Raw genomic sequence first — 25,285 nt, forward strand, 5'->3', positions numbered from 1 at the left:
ATATACTATACGTAATCTAGTAAAAAAGCATATGCTAGGGCATTCCAGGGCCCAGTTTCATATTTGCCATAAAAAATTCTTAGGATCTCTGGGGGGAACAGCAGTGGCTAAAACAAATATCCATCAAAATTGTTATAATTTCAGTTTCAGTGTATTGTATTTATCTTTGTAATAGAAATGAATAATTTTTTCCAATTTCTTTAACATTACATTTGATAATAGACAAATATTGATATGGAAGAGACCAAGGGCACCCTACCAGAGAACAAGAAAAATTTATTTACAGCTTAATGAAACTCAATTTAGGAAAGCATAAAGTACATTAAAACAGTGATCACCATTAATTGAAGAACAAATAACAGGTGGAGACCTAACATATCCAAATAGGTAAAGATACTCAATGCTTGGTTGTTTTAATGTGTTTTAAACATACGTGATGCTTTAAAAATGTAATGAGCTTGTTTGGTTCCAGACAAATTTTAATTTTACTTTAAAACTAATTTTAGACCGAGAAGTTTCATTTCACAGGGGTCTCATTTTGAACTCCAATTTAGTTCAGGGCAATCCAGGACAACCCAGGACCAAAAGAGAAAGCGTGAAGTGTGAAGGCAGAAAGGAGCAAATGAAAGAGAGCATCAAGACATTAGAACAATTGGTGCAAGATGTCATCTACTGCTTTTAATACTTTTTCCACTCTACATCGTCAGGTGGGTTCATCTCCACTTTCCTTTTACCAACATCCATCCAATTGGTGCTGAGGACTGTGCCTCCTGATTCCATCTACGAGAGAATATTAAAAATGTACAACTTTACCAAAGTTATATAACAGCTGAAAGGTTTGAAATGAAGACAAATGTGCCATTTGTTGCATAAACGACAGCAGCTCTGATTTTTGTAGGCTATCATTCTTTGAGGTAGAGATTCTCACATGAAATCTTGTTAATTGAGCCAGGATTGATAGAACTGGACTTTAAATTAATTTCCTTTTTAACACAGAGTTATCAAATTTCTCACAGAGCCACACAAATCGAAAACTTGCCTTTCGTAATTTACATAATTAAAATTTATCAAACCTTAATTTGGTCTTGTTGGCTCTTTTTCCGATTTACTTACAAAATTAATACCATTACAAAAATGTGGACAGTTGATGTGACAACTTTAAAAGAGATAACACACTCTTTAAGCATACATGGGCAACTCTCAAGTACTTACAAAAGACTTATTCATTGCCCGCTTGACTTCATCTGAGCCATCCGAGTAGATTTGCTGGAACAGCTTGTTGAGGGCAGCGTCCCCCTCCAGCTTCTCTGTCTTTTCCTCCTCCTTTATTTCACCTACCACCTTGTCCCAGTTGCGTGTGTAGTGGGAGGATGATGGGTACTGGTCTAATAAATTTAGAAGGAGATAAGAGGGAAAATAACAACAACAACAACAATAAACTGGCTCAACCCACTTTGATATAAACATGAAGAGAAAATGATAGCATGATGTGTGCTTTTCAGTACTGACTGGGAGTAAAGTGCTTCACGTTAGAAAGTGTGCCTTCTCCCTGCAGTTTCTCCCACTGTACAGCTGCAGTCTTCTTCATCTTAATCTCTATCTGAGAAGGAAAAAAATAAAAAAAGATGAATGCACACCTCAGGAAAGGCAAGAACCATGACAATCAATAAGGGTGTGTTGTAGTGATGTGTCGTTCTTGAATGATTCGTTCATTTTGAACAAATCTTTAATGTGACTCGGGATGAACGAGTCGTCTTGGGGAGTGATTCGTTTAGTTGCGCATGCACAATATTCTATAGGTTCTGTACTGATAGTAGTAGTTCACCTGTTTCAGTCAACACAGTCTGAGCCCAAAAGAAAATTGATTAGTTCATCTCTTGGGTCTTCAGGTTTATCGAGTCATTCGTTCATCACGTGACACACCCATAGCGTAACCAGTGCAGTCTAGAGCAGGAAAGAGACTTAATAATAATAACAACCAACTCTTTATTACCTTTGTTACAACATTCAATGTATGGAAAATAACCATCATGACAGAAATTCACACATTTATAGACTGTAAGAAGTAAAAAGCTACAATCTGAGACCAGAAACGCAGTAACTGTAAGAGTAAATAATTATAATAATGATGATACTATGCACCCATTTAATAATAATAATAATAACAACTATGCACCCGTTTGTAAGGAAGCTTGTAAGTTAATTTCTCTATCCAATGCGGTCATGTCACACGACAAAAGAACGAACGATAGGTTAAAGCCTTTTATAAGCTTATGGGTCTGTCACGTGATGAACGAATGACTCGATAAACCCGAAGACTCGAGAGATTAACTAATCAATTCTCTTTCCGGCTCAAGACTGCATTGGCTACGCTATGGATGTGTGTCATGTGATGAACGAATGAGTTCTGATATATGTTCTTCACAGAAAATGAGCCAAGGCCAATGAGTATTAGTTTGAAAAAAAAAATATATATATATATATAATTTTTCTTTTGATAAAATGTGAAAACGGGTCCCACAGACCTTAACACCATACAAGGGTTAAGGATCTGTGGAAACCCTGAATTAAGAACACTTGGTAAGGCTTCCTGTTTCACAGGGTTCTAAATATGAGGTAACAGGAAATATTCTAGATTTATTCATCACTATGGTAAAGACCCAAAAAAATCATTAATGACTAGGGGTGGGACAAAAATCAATACAGCACAGTATTGTGATATTTTCCACAGCTATACTGTATCGATACATGGATGCCAAGTATCCATCTTTTATTATACTATTTGGTAGAATAATAAAATCAATTTCTTTACAGCCCACTGGATGGTGGTGGTTAGTTTTTTCTGGTGAGGTCAGCTGGGTCACATTCAGCATGCAGTAAGTTAGTAAAATAAAGATTGCAGCGTCGCGGAAGTTATCAGAAAAGCCCCATCCACGTTTAAATCGGATGTAAGACTGTTTTATTTATTTTAAATTTAACAGTCATTTACTTTCAAATGCCCCAATTGCTGAAGGGTCTGCACTAGGGCTGCATGATTCATTGCATGCGTTTATCATGTGCATTTTGTCAGTAAAGCCAGTTCTGTGATTAGTATTAAATCTCCAGCACGTGCTTTCAGATGGAGCGGCATTTACTATACAGAGCGTTCATAATCGCAGACGAAATCATCGCACTAATGAAATCAAAGAAATCGTTCTGCGATTATGAATGTTGTTTGTGTAGCTTCTCAGTGAACTATGGCTCTGTGTAGTAAATGTTGTTCCATCTGAAAGCACATGCATTATTGAAAGGCACCACATTTAATAACATGTTTTTATTCCAAATTCACTTCATATCATCAGTCGAGTGTTTTAAAAAAGTCCTTCTGTGAGATGATATGGCTTTTTACACAGAATAAGGCATGCAACATATTTCATAGTATTTTAAGGAGTGATAAAGGCTATGTCGATTAGCATTGAATTATTATATACTTTATTATAATAAAAATTATAATGAGGAGAACTCAGATGAACCATATATTGTCGCAGTCATGTTTATTAGTCACGCTGAATTAATGGAAGCAGTTAAATCCTGTTTATTCAGCTGTAGCGATAAGCATTTCCTGGATTTCTTCTTCGGGGCATATTTGGAGTTTCAGCGCATGAGTGCCTTCTGGCCGATTTACTTCTGATCACAGAACCGTGCAGGAATAAAACTGAAGTGAGATAAACAAATTGAGAAAGGTTTCTTCTTAGTTAAAACAGATGTTGCCAAAGTCTTCCTTTGGGGACATAATTTGAAGTTGTAAAAAGGTAGTAATTACAATATATCACAATATATTTAAAATCGCAATAATACTGTATCGTGACAAGCATCGTGATAATATCGTATCGTGAGGCCTCTGGTGATTCCCACCCCAGTAATGATGTGCGACGTTCACATGGACAAATCCGGAAATGTCTATAAGAAACAACTTTAAATGCTTGAAATGTTTGAAATTTTCATAACCTGGTAATAAATCAACTAGTGAGAGAAGAGGACATATATTCATACTCGACCCATGGAGAGTGAGGAGAGGGCTGGGCGATTTTGCAAAAAAGTAAAATCTTGATTTTTCCAGAATGTTTAACCAATTCTCTCTTTTTTTTTTTTTTTTACGAATTTTAATTAGTCACCTTAAAAATGTAACTACAACATGATTCAAGTTACTTTTTCTTTATTAACCCTTTGGTTAAAGGAAATTCTATTCCAAGTGCAGCACACATGAAGTAGTCAACATGATGTAAATGTTAAACAAATCACTTTTTAAATTTCTTTGCAGAAAAGATGCAAACACTACAACTACATATTGTACAAACTTGTCTTATATATTAATAAGTGTTCAGAAATAATACAAGGAAAACTATTTTAGAAAATCTCAAAAGTCAAAGTAATTCAAATTGAAAATGATTAAAGGTATAACACCAGTAGACTTTTAACTATAAATGTTCTTTAAAAACAACAGCAGCTTTCAGTCTGTCACCATGATGCAAACATGAAATATCAGACATACAGTAGTAGTTCTTTACAGGTTTTTTATTCGATTGCTTTTCCATTGTTTTTTCTGTGCAATTATGAATGTGTTTGACTATTGCGCTCGCGTCTCTTGCAGTATCTCTTGCATGAAACGCCATTCTAAAAACATGGCGCTCAAGTTAAAAGTTCACTCCCATCTTCTTGCATGTTTTACCTATTCCACTGCCCGCATCGCATCTTTGTCAACACAAAAGCGCATTATGTGTGAACGGCGCTTAGCGCTATATTTATGGTCCTTTACAGAGTGCGTCACACACAAGCGGTTAATCACGTGTGCCGACATGAGGTTGGATTGTTCTTTTCTCTTTACTGTTATCACCTGCATACTGTCAAAGTGTATAATTCTAACGTTTGGTAATATTTCTATTCAAAATCACGATTCCTCAATTTCTAAAAATAAAATCATAGCTAAACAATAAATTTAAATTAATCGATAAAATTGCCCAGCCCTAGTGAGGAGTGATAATAGCCAAACAACTATAAGAACACATTCGGAGAACTGCAGACTCTTGCTGGACTAAATTATTTTTAGAGTGTATGTTTATGTATTCATGGAAGGATTTATATAAAAAAAATAACTAAAAAAACTCCCAAACAAACCAAAAAAAAAAAAAAAAACCTGTTGCTATTCTTCCTAGGAGCATGTATCCGGCACTGGTACTAAGATGTATTTTGTGACGTGACATTCAGCCAAGTATGGTGACCCATACTCAGAATTCGTGCTCTGCATTTAACCCATCCGAAGTGCACACCACACAGAGCAGTGAACACACACACACACTGTGAACACACACCCGGAGCAGTGGGCAGCCATTTTATGCTGCGGCGCCCGGGGAGCAGTTGGGGGTTCGATGCCTTGCTCAAGGGCACCTAAGTCATGGTATTGAAGGTGGAGAGAGAACTGTACATGCACTCCCCCCACCCACAATCCCTAGGAAACATTTTGGGCTTAAACAAACTGAGTCAATCAAATGCATTCCTCAAAAATACCACCTGCTAATGCCAAGTAAGGATAGGTCTGTCAGAAGTGGGATCTTAGTACATCTGGTACTAAGATGTATTTTGGTCGATCAGATTACAAGTAGATAAGTAGGCAAAGGCACATTCCCATTTACACCTGGGGCCTGTTTCAATAAGGAGGTTCAACCAACTCTAAACTTACTCTGAGTTGACTTACCTTGAGATGGGAAACTTTCGAAATTTCGGTTTAAGAACAGCTGATTTATGAAAGTTCACCCAACTCTGAGAATGCTTAAGCACGTGCACCACGACTATAAAAAAAAGTTATGATCAATGGAGCTCTGAAACTACAATTCGCCATAGCAACTAGGGATGTAACGATGCACCACGAGCTGGTTGTACATAGATGCAAATATGTGACGTTTCAAATCGGTTGAGATGTTAAACTAACTGCAAATACATTTGGGGGTGGAAGTTTATATGAATATATCTCTGAGGAGAACCGACTCTTTAGAAAAGTTTAGATGGTATTTTCTTTTCATCTTGCCTCTGTATTTACAAATCTGCTCTGAGTGTTTGCTGCTTAAAAATACTGGTCGATTTATGATATTGTGGCGAGCCGCCACAAATAAATCTATATATTAGGCCGCGTTTCCACTAAAGCGTTTTTAGCCAGCTGAAAGGTGCTCTGCTGAAAACGCTCAGCTGTGAGCACAGAGTTTTTTCAGTAGAGACGCTGTGGTTGCTATGACACAGAATATCCACGGAAGTAATATGGTAGATGCATTGTGAATGAAATGTTTCTCAAAGCATTATTTTTCATAACAATAATATAGTAGTCCGGCAATTCCATCTGGAAAAGACATGAATACAAATTTGACATATTTCAATTTCACAAAGAAATGTGCAGCATTTTGTCCAACCAATAATAAAAGGACACCTTTTCATTTATAATTTGTCTTAAATATAATTTTATTAAAAAAAAAAAAAAATTTGTGAGAAAATGACAGTGAGATCAGTATTGTGAATTGTATCGCATCGCATTGTGAGTTGAGTAAATCATTCATTAATGGCAACAGTAGCTGTCAAAAAGAGGTCTGCATACTTCGAGTCAACACATAATTTAAATTCTTAATAACTGTTATAATATCAGAGGTGAAAACTGGCAGAATAAATTATTGAACAAATATTTATTGAACAAATATTTATTTTCATGGTATCCCGAATGAATGAATGAATGAAAGTGAAGTAAAAAACAATAATAAATTGTTCTTTGGCAGATAATTTTACTTGTTTTAGGCAAAATGCAGTTAAAGAAGCCCACTGTCAGGAATGTAGGGAGCATTCAAAATCAGCCAAACAAACTTTTGCAGTGTTCGCTAGAGAGAAAAAGGTTATCTTTGATATGTGGTGTGTTGCTAGTAGTACTGAGACTTTTGACCAACTTCACGAGCTTCTTCTGTTAGAGGACTTTAAAACTTGTACAGCAGAAAACACTGTGATGCATATAAATGATCAAAAAGGTAACAACGCTTGCAGAGGCAGCTGTGATTGCTGACAAATTCATTCTGATACACAGAACTACTTTTACTACTGCGCGTCAGGCCAAAATTCCATCATGACATGCGCAGAGAAACTTGCGTAGAAACTAGAGTATTCCATTTGTCATAGTCGGATATCTCTCGTAAGCCTGTTGCTAAAGGTTCAGATGAATGATCAGCTTGCTTTTACTGCTTAAATCCTAACCATCTGATTTCAGAATGTAAAAACCTGGAAACAAAAATCTGCTGGGCTAAAACCCCAAAATGTTGCATTTGCACATTCTGTGGCAGTTTCAGACAGCTCAAGTCCGGATTCAGAGGATGTGTATAAACCTTTTCTTATAAATGGATTTGTTTATCTGCCTGGTTAAGCTCTTATTAAAAACACCTTTTAGAATTAATAATAATTAGACCAGTAAAAGTTGTAGTTTAGTTACATATAGAGTGCAGTACTGTTGGTAATTTTAGTCTTGGACCATTCTCGTGAGTCTGCAGGAATCTTTTGAATGATTTAGGCCATGTTAACTAGTATTAACTAGTTAACTAGTACTAATGGGGAAGTCGTGGCCTAATGGTTAGAGAGTCGGACTTGCAATCCAAGGGTTGTGAGTTCAAGTCTCGGGCCGGCAGGAATTGTAGGTGGGGGGAGTGAATGTACAGCGCTCTCTCCACCCTCAATACCACGACTGAGGTGCCCTTGAGCAAGGCACCGAACCCCCAACTGCTCTCCGGGCGCCGCAGCATAAAATGGCTGCCCACTGCTCCGGGTGTGTGTTCACAGTGTGTGTGTTTGTTCACTGCTGTGTGTGTGCACTTTGGATGGGTTAAAACCAGAGCACGAATTCCGAGTATGGGTTACCATACTTGGCTGTATGTCACGTCACTTTCACTAATTAACCAATACTATCACTATCATCATTGGGCCATTATTTTCATAATTTTTCCCTTTAGGTTTATTCTTTTTCAACAACTGAATGGAAAATGTAGATAGAGTATGAATGGTAATCAAGGTCCAGAAAAGTATTAAAGACATCGTCAGAATAGTCCATCTACCATCAGTGGTTCAACCGTAATGTTATGGAAGATGGACTATTCTAACGATGTATTTCATACTTTTCTGGACCTTGACAGTGTAATTTACTTGGCAGTAAATTGGACAGTCACAAGCCTCCCAGTTTTTATCCAAAATATCTTATATCTAAATATCTAATAATTGTGTTCCGAAGACGAACAAAGCTTTTTTTCGGGTTAGGAACAACATGGGGGTAAGTGATTAATGACAAAATTTTCATTTTGGGGTGAAGCAACCCTCTACATAGCGAGTCAATCACTTGCATATGTGACTAAATCTTCCCTCTGGGCGACTAAATGATGTCTAATATTAGTTAATGACTAATAAATTCTTATATTTTACTTGCCAGTGTGTGAGTTGGAGGCTGAATATAAGTTTAGCACAGATATATTTTAATTCGCCAAACACTCTGCCAGAGAGCTTCAGACAGTTTCATTCTCCATCAAACAATTTTTTTTTAGTTCATCTCAATGGATGCACAGAGCACCTGTGTTTGCGTATTTGGCATACCGTAAACTCTAGTGCAAAGGCGCACGACTCGCCATCATTTCTCTCACTCGTGCAGTTAGAGAGAAAGAAAGACCGCGAGAGAGTCTTACATAACATGCAGAATTATATATATATATATATATATATATATATATATATATATATATATATATATATATATATATATATATATATATATATATATATATATATATATATATATATCTATATATATATATATATATATACACAAAAAAACAAATATATATATATAGATGCCAAGATATATATATAGATGCCAAGATATCCATAAAGGGTTGTGGAGTATTTGGAGTTCTTGTGGGGAGAAGAATTTACTGATGGTAGTAGTGTAGCACAGTTCTTCAGAAGCTATGTTAACATGTCTGCTTTAAAAAAAAAAAAAATAAATAATAGCCCAAATTCTGTCTGTGGAAAAAAAAAAAAAAAAACTTTATACCTGAAGACAAATGGGCTACAAACAAGACTTCATTAGGACCTCCTACTGGAGATCCAAGTCAACAAACAAGATACCCTAAGAAACACTGTTCCTTTGTTATTCTGATTGTATGAACCATTTGGTTAACAACTTTACAGACAGTTAATTTTTAGCTGATTGCATCCGAGGCACAGTCACAATGTAAATGCATTTGACTAAAGACAACAAATAGACATAAGCTTTAAGGAACACATTTGCATTGCATTTCAATTAATCAAATTATTTCAGATTCAGATATTTTCAGCCTTCTGGCCTACTAAGCTAAAATTAAACCAAATTAAAATTAAGATACCTATGTTCTAAAATTGCACTTTGGAAAAAATAAAATAAAAAAAAAAAACTATAAACCACATGAAAATAGTTCAACAGCCTGTAGTCAATTATTTCTTACATCGATAACTTAGAATAAGCCACTATTAATGTAATAAGGTTTGTTTAAATAAAAAAGGAAAAACTTCAGCTAATACGTTACAAGCTAGAAATGCATATTTATTAAGACAGACCTTGGTTGAAAGGATCCTGTATGTGCTTTGTTGAGGGACAACAGGATGCAGAAGATGGACCTTTAGGCAGTAATCTTCTCCTGATGGAAGCTTTACCACAGCTGTCAGCTAAGACTCAGAAGAAAGAACATACTCATTAGTTTCTTATTTTGATAGGCAGAACTCTAGTTTATTTTTGATACAGATCTTGCATTAGAGCACAGGAATAGCAGCCTGACTAGAGTACCTCTACTACTTCAGGGGAGTGAGGTTTAACTGCACCTCTTCCAGTTGGTCTTTGTTAAACTCGCCCTCCTAAACATCACTCCCATCTGCGTCTTGGCTTTTACAACCCTTAAAACCTTTCTAATCCCTGCCAAAATATATTCTAGTGTTCTAAATAGTGAGAAACATGCCAAATGCAATGATAGTTTAGACTTCAAAGTTTATATATATTTATAATTCTAAATACTGTATATAGAGGTCATCGTTGAAGTTTGCCACACAGAGGCTTAGTTCTTCTTAAGACACAAGTATAGCAAGTATCCACAACATTGCTACATCATATGGCATGAAATGTGGGCGAGATTTCAGGTAGATGGTAAGCAATCACTGATTATACATAATCTTGTTTTATGCAAACAATAAGCATTTGTGAAACCTTGGTAAGAATGCAATGTGTGAAAATATAGTATATTGTGTTAAATGGAGTATATGGAGTATTAGTATTACCTAGTGGAAACTGTGTATTGTAAACATGCCTGCTAAATAGTTAACTACAGAGATAAGAAATGAAATGAATGAGTTTTTAAGATAAAATATTACAAAAACAAGACAAGACTTTTTTTTTTTTTTATCCCTCACCCCTCAGTGGATAGAAGCAAAAATGAAAAAGTGGTCATACATTAGCAACTTAAAGCAGCATCTTCACTATTTCACTGTGTACATTTCCTGCATTTCCCACTGACAAAATCACAGACTCAGATGATGACATCATGGCTTTTTTTTTTAGAAAAAAAACAAAGAATATTTGAACTATTCATCTTTGCATTATATCTTCTTCTTAAGTGGGTGATATGACCAAAATTTTTCCATTATACAAATAATTTTCAACCACAGAAAATAAATATCATATGCCTGAAATCAGAGATACTACTAATTAAAATTAAAGCCATCCCCTCTATTTTTTTTTCATTTCTTATGTGTTTCTGAGGGGAGCTGACTGTCTTCTGAAAAGTTTATGTGGTATTTTCTTTTCATCTTGTCTCTGTATAGTTCATATTAAATCAGTGTTTCAGCCACTGATCTATATATGACTGGATCGCTCATTACGTTCTAAACTCCCAGCAGGCAGTGAAGCCACCTGAAGTGTTCGATCCGCCATCTCACTAATCCCTACCGGCAGAGAGCACCATTGAGTCACATTCAAACCGCTGTCCTAAAATCACCCGATTTGAAGCAAATCAGTCAAACGAGACTGGTTTTTATGTGTATGTAAATTAATGTTTACTTCAGATGTTATCTGCAGTGTTTACGGTCTTTTGGGGCAGTACAAGCGATATATTTAAACTGTTTAGGTGGGTGTGTCTGCTGCACACTGATGACACAGGTAATGATCCAACACAAAATATAGCCTATTTCTTTATTAACATAATTATTCAGGAATTATTAAACATGAACGTATTTGTATCAGAAATGGATTTGAATATATTACAATGAATAATACAATTATGTTGTTAATGTTGCTTTATAATGAAATGAAAAGCTTAACTTACTGTCTTGGAAATAAAGCTTTATGTCTTTAAATCCGTACTTTATATAGTCAGTTATTTCTCTGAATAAATTCAGATTTCAGAATGAGCACTTTGTCGTTTGTTTTATATGTTGAGGTCGTGTCCGTCTGATGTTTATCATGTTCATGATGTTCGCTACTGTAATGAACGTAGGGGAAATTCCCGACATTTAAAAAAATAACCGTTTACATGCCTAGGGTGTTTGCATTGTAATAATGAACAGAAATACTTCAGATTTATAAACGCTGACTTGTTAGGTGATGTTTTCTCATTAAAATCATACAATTTCCTATTAATTCAATAGAACGTTTACGAACACTAGGGATTACCAATATGGCGGCTTCACTTTAATGACGTCATGAGCAATCCAGTTCTATATTACAGATCAGTGGTTTCAGCGCAGCCAAAGACTATAGTGCAGCTCAGCTTGGTTTACAGCAGTAACCAAGGAAACGCTGTATCTGGTATTCCAGAGGCGCCTCCTGCTGTCAGAGATTGAATATGCAACTCATTCAGAGCTTCTGTTGTTTGTTTCGTTCAGGCATGTAGTATAATTTCAAAAAGCTTGTCAGAACATTCAGTTTTTGCTTCAAATTGGGTTATTATTAAATCAAATTATGATTATTATTATATAACTAAATTATATGAAATGATATAAATTATATGTATATGAATTATATATATTAAATAAATAGTTACAGATTTAGGTTAAATAAAGATGTCCATCTTTATTTTTTTCTTTTTAGGTAACAAATCAAAGAAAAATAAACTAATTCTACTGTTCTAAATGTTGCTCAAAAATAAAATATAGAGTGTCCAGCGGGAAAAAAATATATATTTTTTTTACCCAGTCATTTAAAACGAGTTGTAACAACAATACTGTGATACCGTAAAACTGTGATATTTTTGTTTAAGGTTATCATACCGTCAAAATCTCATACCGGCCCATTCCTAGTCAATGCATGATCATATTTACCGCAAACAATGCGCTATTACTTTAATTCAGCACGTGCAGCATGGCAAAAATAGACTAGCTGCGGAAAGATCTCTGCACCGCTCCTAAACCAGACCGCAACCTTGTGTGCAGTGTGAACGCTTTAATCCGTTAACATGTGCGCGGGAAAAATATGCACCACATATGCACTGCAAACGGAGTACTGTGAACCCAGCATTATGTTTTGCGCTGTGAGTGTACATGAGAGCATAGTGCAGACGTGATGTGATTTGAATCCATTTGGATTTTGAGAGATAAAGAGAGCGCACGCGGTGATTCTACGCTATTTGTGAAATTATGTCTCACAGAAACCTTTTCAAATTACTTTAGAAGTTATTTAATTAAGAAATATGAATTGTACCTAACCTAAAGCATTATAATTATTTCACCCGCGCCAGACAGAGACTGAGACGGTGCCACTGCATGTCGCGCCAAACCTCTCACGGCAGATGCGTCATCAGCTTGAGATCGGTTCTATGAGATCCATCTTTTTAGCATGTTCATTTTGTCATTTGCTATATCTAGAAAAGTAAACCATAAGATTGAAGGGTGATTCTCACAAAACTATTTTCTGTAGTCTTTTTTTAATGTAAATTTAGGTGTCTTTCCAAAAAAGGACACTTGGAGACTCTGAAAGAACACCAAATAACCGAATGATACAGGTGTTCATATAATTAATAAATTATATGAACACCTATATTATTTGTCTGTGCATAAATACAATGTGTGATCAGAGCATCAAGAGTGCATTTGCATATCAATATAACAGACTCAAATGCTTACTGTACGACTTCTGTACGTCACTGCAATCGTCTTTACCTTGATTGCGATCTTTATGCATCAAAACATTACTAGCATGATGCTGGCTTGCTTTATCCAGCCGAGAAACATAGTATGCTTATCATCTTTCCATACAGAGGTGGGATGTTTTGACGTTCCGTTCAGTATGTATTTGCTTAATGGTTCACTGGACTGAAAACTTTCCCAGAGTTTAGTGGCTTAAAATGATCTGATCACAAACAGAAAAGCAAAAACAGCTTAAAGGGTAGAATAGAATATTTATGCCTACCAGGGTTACAAGCATTGGTCAAAGTGGAGAAAAAAAGTGCCAGTATTCTCTTGTGCAATATTTTTTTTTACTACGCATAAAATATAACATAGGCCTAACATTATGATAATATAATATAATATAATATAATATAATATAATATAATATAATATAATATAATAAGAATATAATATAATATAATATAATATAATATAATAAGATGCAAAATGGAAAATATCTCAATAAATAAGTAAAAAATTATGATTTTTCAGATTGCTTATTAGTACCACTGGTTTTGCTGCTCACAGACAGAGATGCTTGCACTTTGACTCGGAGTAGCAAAGTACTGGCAACATATGAGATGTGCAAGAAAAAGCGGCATAACGCTAAAGATGAACATTTCAAAGTGCCAGTAGGCTACTAAATACCGGCACACTTCGAGCACTGGTTAAAGGTGCTTGGGCCATTGTAGATACTCAGTGTGGTAAACTCCCGACTTATTACTTTAACCTAAAAACGTGTAAAAATGTTAGTTGAAATGTGAGGGTTTGTTTTCATATTTCACTCTCAAGTTACACAATGCACTTATGAATCAGAATAAGAAAGGCCTTTTTTGCCAAGTGTTTACACACACAAGGAATTTGTCTTGGTGACAAAAGCTTCCAGTGCAAAGAAGCACTGGAATAAGGCTTCAATGTAATACATACTTCAAAGTATTTGACAAAGTCAACTACACCAGTTTAATGATGAAGACAAGTACAATTAAATCTTACAGACATTTAGCTAAAGATCTGATATTACAAGATGACACTGGTGTGGAGGATGATGAGGATGTATTTACTGGCCTGCTGGAGGAGAGCTCACATGATATTCTTGGTGTTGAAGTGTTGGAAAAGTGTGTCTATGGCTGCATTTACACTTAACATTAATATGCGATCACCGTGATCCGATCAAGTAGATCGGATCATCAGTCAATCAGGACACAGCGAGTTTACACTTGGCAACTTCAAGTGACTTCTCTATCTGGACAATCGATCAATCTCTTTTTCCTGCACAATATTTAAATACGTCTTCTGACTGTTCGGGAAAGAGGGTTCCAATCATAATGCATCCTTGACTACCTCTGGACCAGGACACGCTGATCGGATAACATTCCGATCAGAAGTGCGCTTATACTAGTCTTTTCAATGTGTATTTTTTTATGCGTGTATTTTTAATGTCTTTTTTTCTTTCACTTTGATTTCACAAACAAATAAAAGACTTCTCCTGTGGAACAGAGAGATTTAATATATATATTATATTATTATATATATTTATTAAATGTGTTTATTTTAAATGTATTGTCTGTTCAGATTTTTTGCCAACCAGAAACTCATCTTTGACACTGGCATAAAAAAAAAATACATACTAATTACAATCTAAGCACATACACAAACTATATACTATATAACCTAGCAAACATTTAGAAGTTTGTCTCAGCATCAAATGTGATTTTAAAATTATTCTTCATAATAAGCTTGTAATTAAAAATGTCACAATATCAGATTTTTCATTACACGATTATAAAGGCCAACATAATTCACAGATATATTGTTATCTCTATAGAAATCATAAAAAAAAAAAATCATCAAATTAAAATGTTAAAAGGTTAACCATTTTAAGCATAGCACTAGTGATGGGTAATTTCAAAGCGCTGCTTTGTAAAGCTTTGAAACTGGTTTGAAGTGCATATGGCACAGTCAATGTGATTTCAGTAACAAGGTTTTTATACTTTACAACAGTTTCAAAATGTTTTGAAATTTCAGTTGGAGAAACTCAGATCATTGGACTGATCTCAGTCAGTTATTTAATACTGTGAAAGTATTAAAGAACATGAATTTTTTACTATATTTGCAGGATGGGACAGCAACATGTTTGGTCGGACCAAATCCACCAAAATAAGAAGCAGGGAGACAACAGGTTATTGGGCAGATTTACTAACAGTTTGCGCTAGTGCAAACCCAGGATTTTCTGAAGATGTCCAGTGAAAAGCAAGCACTGAAAAGTCATGGTCATTTATGCGGTAATTGCATTTTTAGGAGGTTCTCTTTCAGATGCAAAATTTATGAGAGGAGAGAAAGAAATTAACCATGTAACATGACTTACTAAGGTTTGCAGTAGTGTTGGGCAATATGCTCCATAGTCATATCGTCAGCCTGTGAGATTGCCAATACACAATATTATCATGCCATTTATTCAATTATTTACTTTCTGAGTTTCATAGCCGGAGAGTGAACCATCTCCAGGGTATGAATAAAGGCATCCTAATGTTAGTGTAATCTATTAACTACACATTATACCTTTTTAGTCAAGTAGCATATGGATGTCATGTCATAAAGTATTTTTAATATGAATGAATTTGTATTTAACAAAATAAAAAAAATAAAAAAAATTGTAAGTTACTAATTAAAATGCTTTTATTTCCTCAGTTATTCAAACAACAGCTACAGAAAACGAACAAAGAAAATTTACATTATCAAAGAACATCACTGACTTCACTCTAGCATGAGTTTATGCACTTAAAAACAACAACAAAAAACACTCCCGTTATAATGAGTGAAGCTATCTATACTGTATGAGGAATAATTCTCTAATACTTACATCACACGTATATCTGCACTTTATCGTTTATGATGAGAGAATTTGTGAGAGAGCAGAATTCAGTCAGCAAGCACGCGCACTGAACAAAAAAAATTCAGCCGCATTTCTAACTTGGATCATTTGCGATCAGAACATTTTAAGCCACTAAACTCCAGGAAAGTTTTCAGCCCAAGGATCCAGTAAGTGAATGCATTCAAACAGCGAATACATCCAAAACCACGCTAATGGAGAGAAAATATAGGTGATTTCATAAGAGATGTCAGAGAAAACAGGATTAATTTATTAGGTACGCGAGAGTCCATTATTAATGCGCAAGCACACCTGTCTATGTGCACTGACATAACTTTTTTGCACAAGCACATTTTAATATAATCACTAAGTTCAAAATTCATATCTGGCAAGTGTATTATAAAGGATGCTTGCTGGAGAAGAGTGTTTTGGAGGAGTTTGTGATGGTCAGCGGTGTACGGTAGTAGTTAATTATATGGACTTGAATTTCAGGTGTCATTTTGGAGTCTTCAAGTGTCCTTTTTGGAAAGACTCCTAAATTTAGCTTGCAGAAAATATTTTTTCCTTATATTTAATTAAAACGTATTTTAAATCTCTCAAATCCTTGTCTTATTTTTTTCCCCTCTTTGTTTCTGTACTACTTTGAGTAATTCTGACTATTGGACAATAAACTGTCCAGTGTCTCTTTTCAGACACAAACAGGATTATGTCTGTAGACCAAAGGGTTCAAGAGATGCAGCCATTTCATTTTGGGTATGTCCTTTTCAGCTTGGGGGGGTACTGGTTAAGCTAGTTAAGGTGCACGTAAATATACCACAAATGTCTTTTGAACTTATAGATACAATTTTGTTTTACAAATCAAGGAAAAATATGAACCAGAGGTTCTCAAGTTGTTTCATGTTTTCATGTAATTTTTTTCCACCTGATTATTTTGCAGAAATTTCTAGATATCACTTGTTAGTCTTAAGCAAAGTTGAGAGCTTGTTGGTTTTGCTGTGTTGACATGACTTCCATCAACTTCTTGTGCAGTTTGGTTAAAAGCACTACAAGCACACACATTCAGATAGGTCACGGATTAATGTAAGCATGACTTCCAGAACCGAAGCACTTTGAATGAAGCACTAAAAGCAATACCAGGTGAGGTAATGCACTACATATTTATACATGCATTTAAAAATTAAAACTTTGAACTTAAACTTTAAAAAATATATAAAATACTACAGAAATATGAAAATAAGTCTTTGTACTCTCTCTAACCGGAAATGTCGCCCACATTTTAAAACACAGCAGACTTGTTCAAAATATTGTGGATAGCTCAGTTCATTAAATTGAGGCTGTACAGTAGGACAGATTGCATGTTTGTTTCATAGAATAATGCACAACTAAGGAAATGAGGTCTTGATAATGTACTTCATCACATTCCACACTTCTCACTTTCTCCCAAAGCTAATGTCTTAAAGACGACATTGATCTGCCTCCATCCGTCATTATTGCTGCACAGGCTGCTGAGTTAGCCAGATACCCCAGATAGTGACATCTCACCTTCATCTCGTTTGTAACCAAATTTGCAAAACTATTATTTTGTTTATTAATTATTCATTTAATTAAGAAAAAGATCACCCAAAAATGAAAATTTGCCGTTAATTTACTCACCTTCAGGCCATGCAAGATAAAGGTGATTTTTAATTTTTTTTAGGTGAAACCACGACCCTTAGTGATTCATAAAATGCAAGTCAATGGCTACAGTCACTTTTAGATAAAAAAAACAAACAAAAAAAAACATTGAACCATTTGAAAAGGTTTGAGGCTCAAGCCAGCACAAAGTTATTTAATCAAAACTCCCTTTTGGACATATCCAACAGTCACTGTCACTTGAAATGAGCCTATATACCGGCATATGCCACAGTCTGTCTGAATACTCGATTCTGATTGGCTGGCAGGTGTTGATTAAATTTGTTTAACTGCACAGGTAGTTCCAGGTCAGTTTAATCACGCTTCCTATAAACATTGGTAACCATAGGAACATCTAACAAGTTGTAACTGATGAAAATAACCGTCATTTTAATTTTTCCGGTCAAATATTGCAGCGCAAATATTATAAACATCTTTAATATGTGAATGCTGGCAAATGACCACTGCATTTGTCAGCATCCACCACTGTGCGTTGAGTGGTTCTTCGCCTCCACATCGTGCATTCAATTCATTTAATGCACAGCTAGCAGTTGATTAACCCTTACATATTTATTAATAATAATAATAATAATAATAATAATAATAACAACAATAATTTATTGTCTTTGCTGTAGAACGATATTAGAGTATCAATCGACAGTGCAATTTCATACGTGCAAATGTGTAGGAATGACACTGACATTGACAACGCTGACATAATTAGGTCCGACATTATGAGCCATAGCACAGTATGTCAACAGGACAATACAACATTGGTAAAGAATACAGTGTATAGGGTAGAGAAATGTGTGTATTGTGTGTGCTGCAGCAATGCAAAGTCCAGTTCACAATTAAAGGGGTCATATGATGCTGCTAAAAAGGTCATTATTTTGTGTATTTGGAGTAATGAAATGTGTTTGTGGTTTAAGGTTCAAAAAACACATTATTTTCCACATACTGTACATTATTGTTTCTCCTCTATGGCGCCTTCTAAAACGTGTCGATTTTTACAAAGCTCATCGGTCTGAAAAGCGAGGTATGCTCTGATTGGCCAGCTATCCAGTACGTTGTGATTGGTCGAATACATCAAGCATGTAATGGAAATATTACGCCCCTTAACATATTGTGATGCCCGGTCTGGCCGGAGTGACGAGACATAAACATAAAACCCATTATAAACATGATATAAACATGATTTCTAGTCGTTTTCTCTTTTGGAAGGCTAAACAAAGCAGTTTCGCTTTCTCAGTTTCGGCCTACACCAAATATATTTCACTTAAATCATATTGACATTAACGAAACAAAACAAAAAAAATTGCTAAATTACGGTTCATTGTGACAAGTTTTCGAAAAGGAAAAGAGACAGCAGAGAGTAGTTTTCTTTACTTTGCAAAGCTATACAGTTTTAATTATTTTTCAAAAGCTTTGTATAATGTCTTGCTTCTGTATAACCAACCAGCATTGGTATGACCATCGCACCGACGCCTTACGCGCACACACAACATAATTTTGCTATATTGAAGCCTGTTCATTATCAAAAAATACAGTTAAAGAAAGAAATAAAAAGTTACACTGCTCCGTTGTACAAAATGTTGCGTTCAGCGTGACACAAATTAAAAACACTATATGATAAATGATATTTTAGCATCCGGATACGTCGGGAATATGGAATCATTTGGATTCGTGCCGAATGAGAGCGGTAGGCATCAGCTTCACCTTAAATTAATTTGTTTTTGGACTGACGTTTTTATAGCCTAAACTTTAGAGGATTTGTTTTGGAGAGAAACTAATAACTGTTTTTATAATGTTTGTAAACATTTTGCTTTAGCCTACAGGCATTTTAGCCTTCATTATTTTGGAAAGTAATAGGGATAATAAAATGCGATGTGGGCCATGACTTAGGGTTTTTTTTTAACTCTCAAAACGCAATCTTATACAAGTGTTTTTTTTTATTTTTATTTATTTTTTTTTATTTTACAAAGCAGCAAACATTTTTAAATATCTTAAAAAACCTTTGATGTCTTTAAAGTGTTGATAGATTTTTTTTTTTTTTTTTTTTTTAGTAGCCTACATTTGGCCAAAATCTTGAAAAGATGATTGGCTGTGACTAAGCGCAGCGGGTTATTGGCTAACGTTACCAGATCTCTCTTTTTTCCTTTTCTTTGAGTAAAGAAAATGCTGTACTTTATTATTATATTATTATTATTATTATTATTATTAGGCAAATTATAGGCAAATAAAATTGTTTTAAAAAAATAACACTATTAACCGGTATTTCTTTCACCCAAACCGGTTTGGGAACGGTAATAATATCAGAGGAACGCAGGAACAGAAACATTAAAATATTGATTCTGCTCGGAGAATCGAATTAGTTGATGAATTAGTTATTTAAATCAGTTAACAAACAAGCTGTCTGAATGAACTAGTTCACCGAAAAGAACCAGACTTCCCAGTCTCAGTACTCAATATATCGTCAAGAACCACGCATTCTAATTTTGTGTAGTCTGATCTGCTTGTTTTCTGACTCTCAGACTCTCAGTAGCCATTGACTTGTATTTAATGAATGACAAGGACCATGCTAAAAATCTTCTTTACTGTTCTACTAAAAAAATTAAAAAATACCTATAAATTGGATGGCCTAAGGGTGAGTAAACTGACAGCAAATGTTCATTTTGGGGTGAACTATACCTTTAAATCCTCTTCAAACAAAGAGACATTTAGATTTTTTTTTTCTATTATCTAAATGAGGAGGATTAAGATTGACTGAATAATTGATTGATAACTTTATTCATTATTGAGTGTCGTTTTGAGTAAACGTTTGAGTAAAACATTTGCCTCTCTCAACAGTGAGTTTCAGACCAAAATCCTCCTGCAAGCCAACTGGTTATTTAATTTGTGTAAGTTTAAATGTTTTAATCATATGAATAATTTTATTTGTAGACCTTTTTTCAACATTTAGTACTTCAAAGTAATCTCTGTCAGTGCTAAAAACATGATGAGTACATTAGTGACACAAAGAAAAGACAAGAAGGAACATTACCTCCCTTTCACCAAAGATGACAGATACATCCTCCTTCTTGGCATTTTTTACCATGATGGTCACTACAACTTGAGACTCTGTCTGGTACCAGTCATGTCTGAAGTGGAGTAGGTACTTAAGTGTGACATGATTTTTGCTTTTCTTATTGTATTGGATCATAATTAGTGTAACAAATGAAAGTTGAAGAGTAAGTGGGTTTAAAATAAAACAAGTATCATGACCACACTTACTTGACAAACAGGGTTGTAGATTGCTTCTGTTTAAAAGTAGTCATTTGTTTGTGCATTCCAGTGAAACCAAGGAGAAAAAGACAAGAAAGAAGGAATCATTGTTCACTTAAAATAGTTAATGCTTCTCTTCCATACTAAGGACTCTATTTAATGAAATACAATGAACAGCACGACCCAAATGATCAATTATAAGATTAAAACGAAGCACAAAAAATAAAGTTCTTGCAAACTGTTCTTTAAGAATTCAGTTAAACACAGGAAAAGACGGCAAACATGCTTACCGAATCTGAGGTTTGGTTTGGAATGTGTGCTGAAAATTCAGAGAACAAAAAGGTATTAGTTCAAGCTAAACATGCACACAAAAAATCCACTTCATATCGACTACTTTAATATGTGACCCTGGACCACAAAACCAGTTTAAGTCACTGTGGTATATTTTTAGCAATCACCAAAAAAACATTGTATGGGTCAAAATTATTATTTTTTTTGCCAAAAATCATTAGGATAATAAGTAAAGATCATGTTCCATGAAGGTATTTTGTAAATTTCCTACTGTAAATTTATCAAAACCTAATTTTTGATTAGTAATATGCATTGCTAAGAACTTTATTTGGACAACTTTAAAGGTGATCTTCTCAGTATTTAGATTCAAAAAAACCCCACAAAACATATTCTCAAATAAACATATCTCGGCCAAATGTTGTCCTAACAAACCATACATCAATGGAAAGCTTATTTATTCAGCTTTCGGATGATTTATAAATCTCAATTTAAAAAGATTACCCTTATGACTGGTTTTGTGGTCCAGGATCACATATTGGGGAGAAAAAGTCATATCAGATGTAAGCATGTGACACATGGGTGGACACACACAAAGTTTAAAAAATGGCATGCTAATTGCAATTGCTAAATTTTTGAGTGTTAAGCACCCTGAATTTTTTCTGTAGTGAACTGCAATGCAGTGATTTTAATTTTAGTGAAAGCTTTCTTAGTATTCAATCAAAAATTGTGTCATAGATCAAATGAAGTGCTTGGTGAATTTACACATACTTGCCATTTCATTCTCACAGTGCTGGATCCATGTTTGAAATCCTTCAATAGAGCCTTTATAAGACAAATACATATCAAAATACAATACAAAATGCAATACTTTACTTGCAAATTTAATGAATCAAATTAGGTGAAATGACAGAACTACAATTCATTCCCATGTAGACCTGGCGTATTTTACACAACATATAATTCAAATTGTGTATAATTCTAAGGCGACATCAGACTGGATGATTTTACAGCCTGTGGGCATGGCAGCATCTCTTTGGAGACATGATCACAGCCATAGTGACTCAACTGCTTGCTTAAATAATTCTTCACTCAACAAGAAATCTACTTCTATTCTGTTTGAAAATATAATACATAAGCAGCAGCCGGTGGGGTAAGACACGTGACTGAAAGACCAAAGAGCTTCTGAAGCTTTGACCAGTGGGTGTCCTGCTTGTGCCTGGTTCTTTTCCATTTAATGATATAATAATGATGATGGGATGTTCACAAACAGCGTACCACTGCAAAGGCATTTCAAACTTCTATTTAACCCCAAACAAGAATGAAAAGGAGCTTCGACTTGAGTATAATGGGGCCTTAAAAAATGCCAGGCCTAAACTGCAAATTGCATTTATTATTAATTACAGAACATTAAAAAATATGAAATTTGCTTTGAAGAAAACAATATTATAATATAAACTATAATAAAGGCCACATTTTGCCACATATTTTATATATCTCTACGGTTGACACTTTATTTTGATTCCACAATATATAGACTCATATTGCCCAGTCTTACCCTTAACCACAATAAAGTAATTCTGAATCATGCAGTGTCATGCCACCTTTGAACTGTACACATTTAGGCACATACATGAACTCTGTGACACTCACAATCAAGCTCTTTTCCAGCTGTGAGGGCCTCATGAGCAGTAATGAAGTTATGAAGGTGATACTCTGCAATCTTCAAAAACAATAACAAAAACACATTAGTACTTTTATTAATAGTTTTCCATTGCCTTTCTTTCTCTCTCTCTCGCTTTCTCTCTCTGTAACATATAATGCGCACATTAACCCGATCACTTTTTTTTTACGTTCATGTAAACACTATATTCAGATTCATTAATCAGCGTTTATCTGTGTGCTGCATATTTTACGGAGGATAGCTTCCAGAACCTGTACAATACCAGCAGCATGATTTTTCTGAACTACAGAAATAATCATATTAAAGGGAGTCTTTTTTCCCCACATTTTCTTATGTATTCATTTCTATTTTGTAATAAAGGGAAGGAGTACAATATTAGGCATTTTGGAATATTAAAGGTATTTTATGTTGGATATTAAAAGTTGTATCTTTGCTGATGGAAATTGTGGACAATTTGTGCACTAAAACGTTCCTTTTTTTGTGAAGTTTCATTGTGGCACTTTTACACTAGTCTACACTGCACCAACAGACACGACTGTCGAATCAGTGTTACCCGTATGTCCATTTGTTTTCACAGACTAAACATTCAATTGCCATTTGTTGGGTCATGACATGTCTAAGCAGTGTGGTATGATATTTTTTTCAACAAACTCGGACACAATCTGGTTATTGATGTGATTGGTCAGGATCTGTCAGTGCAGTAAGAACTAGCCTTCAGGGTAAAATGTCCCTCAAGAATTATGGCAGAAAGCCACCACAGAGCCAAGTTCTACCGGTGTTTTTAATTTTTCAATTTCATAATTGTTGGAACGCATGTGATTAATAATGAAACAGATCAGATGCACATTTCAAATGTTCAAATTTTTCTTTATTCTTCCTAGCCTATTGAGTGGAATCATTCAATCTGAATTTTTTCCCCTTTGTCCTATAAGAAATACTCTTCTTAAATGGGCATTTTCTCGTAAATTCTCATGTTACATATTACTAAATTTAACACAGTACCTTTCTGCTCTGATTTTCTATGTAACAACATTCTTATTTTCAATTTAGGTGATCTATGCTGTTGCTCTTTTGCCTCACATCTGATTACAATGGTCTAACTGTTACAACAGTAAATTTTAAGGGAATTTCATCAACAGAATGCGCAGAATGCACAGCACTTCAATGACTTCTTATTGATGCCGGAATATAGAAATTTACAGGCCTGTGTTTTATGTGAGGAAACACTGTATTGTGAACTTACCCTATTCTTAAAAAGGCAAGGACCAAACCTGGCTGCAGCTGATGGGCTTTTTTAGCATCTTCAATTGCTTCTAAAACACAAAAAGGTGTTTCATAATTTGATTTACATATTTCACCCTTAAAAAAAAAAAAAAGAACAAATAACAAAACTAATCTATAGTCTTAAAGAAATGGCATACCCAAACAGATACAATTCATGAAGCCATTGGACTTCAAGCATAATTTATTTAAAATTAATCATCATAAAACATTATCACATTCCAGCAAGAGGTGCTTAACTGCTTGCTTAGATTAACTTGGCATTGAACCATTTTTTGCTCCAAAATAAAACTATACAACATCAGTCGAGTGTTTAAAATAATCTTCTGTAATCTGATTGTGACTAATAATAATAAAATAAAACAAAATATATTATTTTATACTACAGGGCTGTTGAATGCATGAATCTGACTAGTTGATAATTGTTTTAAGGTGTGCAATGATTTTTCTGGAAACGCATGGCTAAAGTAGTTCAAGGCAGATCTTGACCGACCATATTACAGTTACATATGAGTGCGCCACATGATTTCAGTTATTTCAAAGGTCTATAGGTCCACCTTAAAACAGTAAAAGAGCCAAAATAAATAAACCAAGCCAATAAATACATTTAAAAATAAAAAACACGACAAAAATGACAAACTATTTCAATGTTTTTTTCTCCTCTAAAAAATGGTTTCATTATTGACAGAAAGCATGCTTTCCTTCTCCCACTCTCTCTCCCATACAAAATCACACACAGAGTACAGACTTAAGTGACGTGACATACAGCCAGGTATGGTGACCCATACTCGGAATTCGTGCTCCGCATTTAACCCATCCAAAGTGCACACAGCAGTGAACACCCACCCGGAGCAGTGGGCAGCCATTTATGCTGCAGTGCCCGGGGAGCAGTTGGGGGTTCAGTGCCTTGCTCAAGGGCACCTCAGTCGTGGTATTGAGGGGGGAGAGAGCGCTGTACATTCACTCCCCTCACCTACAATTCCTGCTGGCCCGAGACTCAA

At 34.9% G+C, this 25,285-nt stretch overlaps 1 protein-coding gene across 1 annotated transcript in view; it reads right to left on the minus strand.

Moving 5' to 3' along the window:
• Positions 1 to 259: 259 nt before the first annotated feature.
• The window catches only part of sugt1 (SGT1 homolog, MIS12 kinetochore complex assembly cochaperone), a 61,697-nt gene continuing 36,671 nt past the window's right edge, over positions 260 to 25,285 (minus strand). Inside the window, exons 4-13 of the mRNA XM_042755528.1 lie at positions 24,246 to 24,316; positions 22,973 to 23,042; positions 22,091 to 22,144; positions 21,322 to 21,350; positions 21,041 to 21,066; positions 20,811 to 20,907; positions 9,637 to 9,744; positions 1,510 to 1,600; positions 1,213 to 1,385; positions 260 to 780 (exon numbers count right to left, since the gene is read on the minus strand). Coding sequence (XP_042611462.1) covers positions 679 to 780; positions 1,213 to 1,385; positions 1,510 to 1,600; positions 9,637 to 9,744; positions 20,811 to 20,907; positions 21,041 to 21,066; positions 21,322 to 21,350; positions 22,091 to 22,144; positions 22,973 to 23,042; positions 24,246 to 24,316 — 821 coding nt within the window. The 3' untranslated portion in view covers positions 260 to 678. The remainder of the gene's footprint in view (positions 781 to 1,212; positions 1,386 to 1,509; positions 1,601 to 9,636; positions 9,745 to 20,810; positions 20,908 to 21,040; positions 21,067 to 21,321; positions 21,351 to 22,090; positions 22,145 to 22,972; positions 23,043 to 24,245; positions 24,317 to 25,285) is intronic.

The sequence above is a fragment of the Cyprinus carpio genome, chromosome A1 (genome assembly GCF_018340385.1).
Source record: "Cyprinus carpio isolate SPL01 chromosome A1, ASM1834038v1, whole genome shotgun sequence".
Classification (NCBI taxonomy): Eukaryota; Metazoa; Chordata; class Actinopteri; order Cypriniformes; family Cyprinidae; genus Cyprinus; species Cyprinus carpio.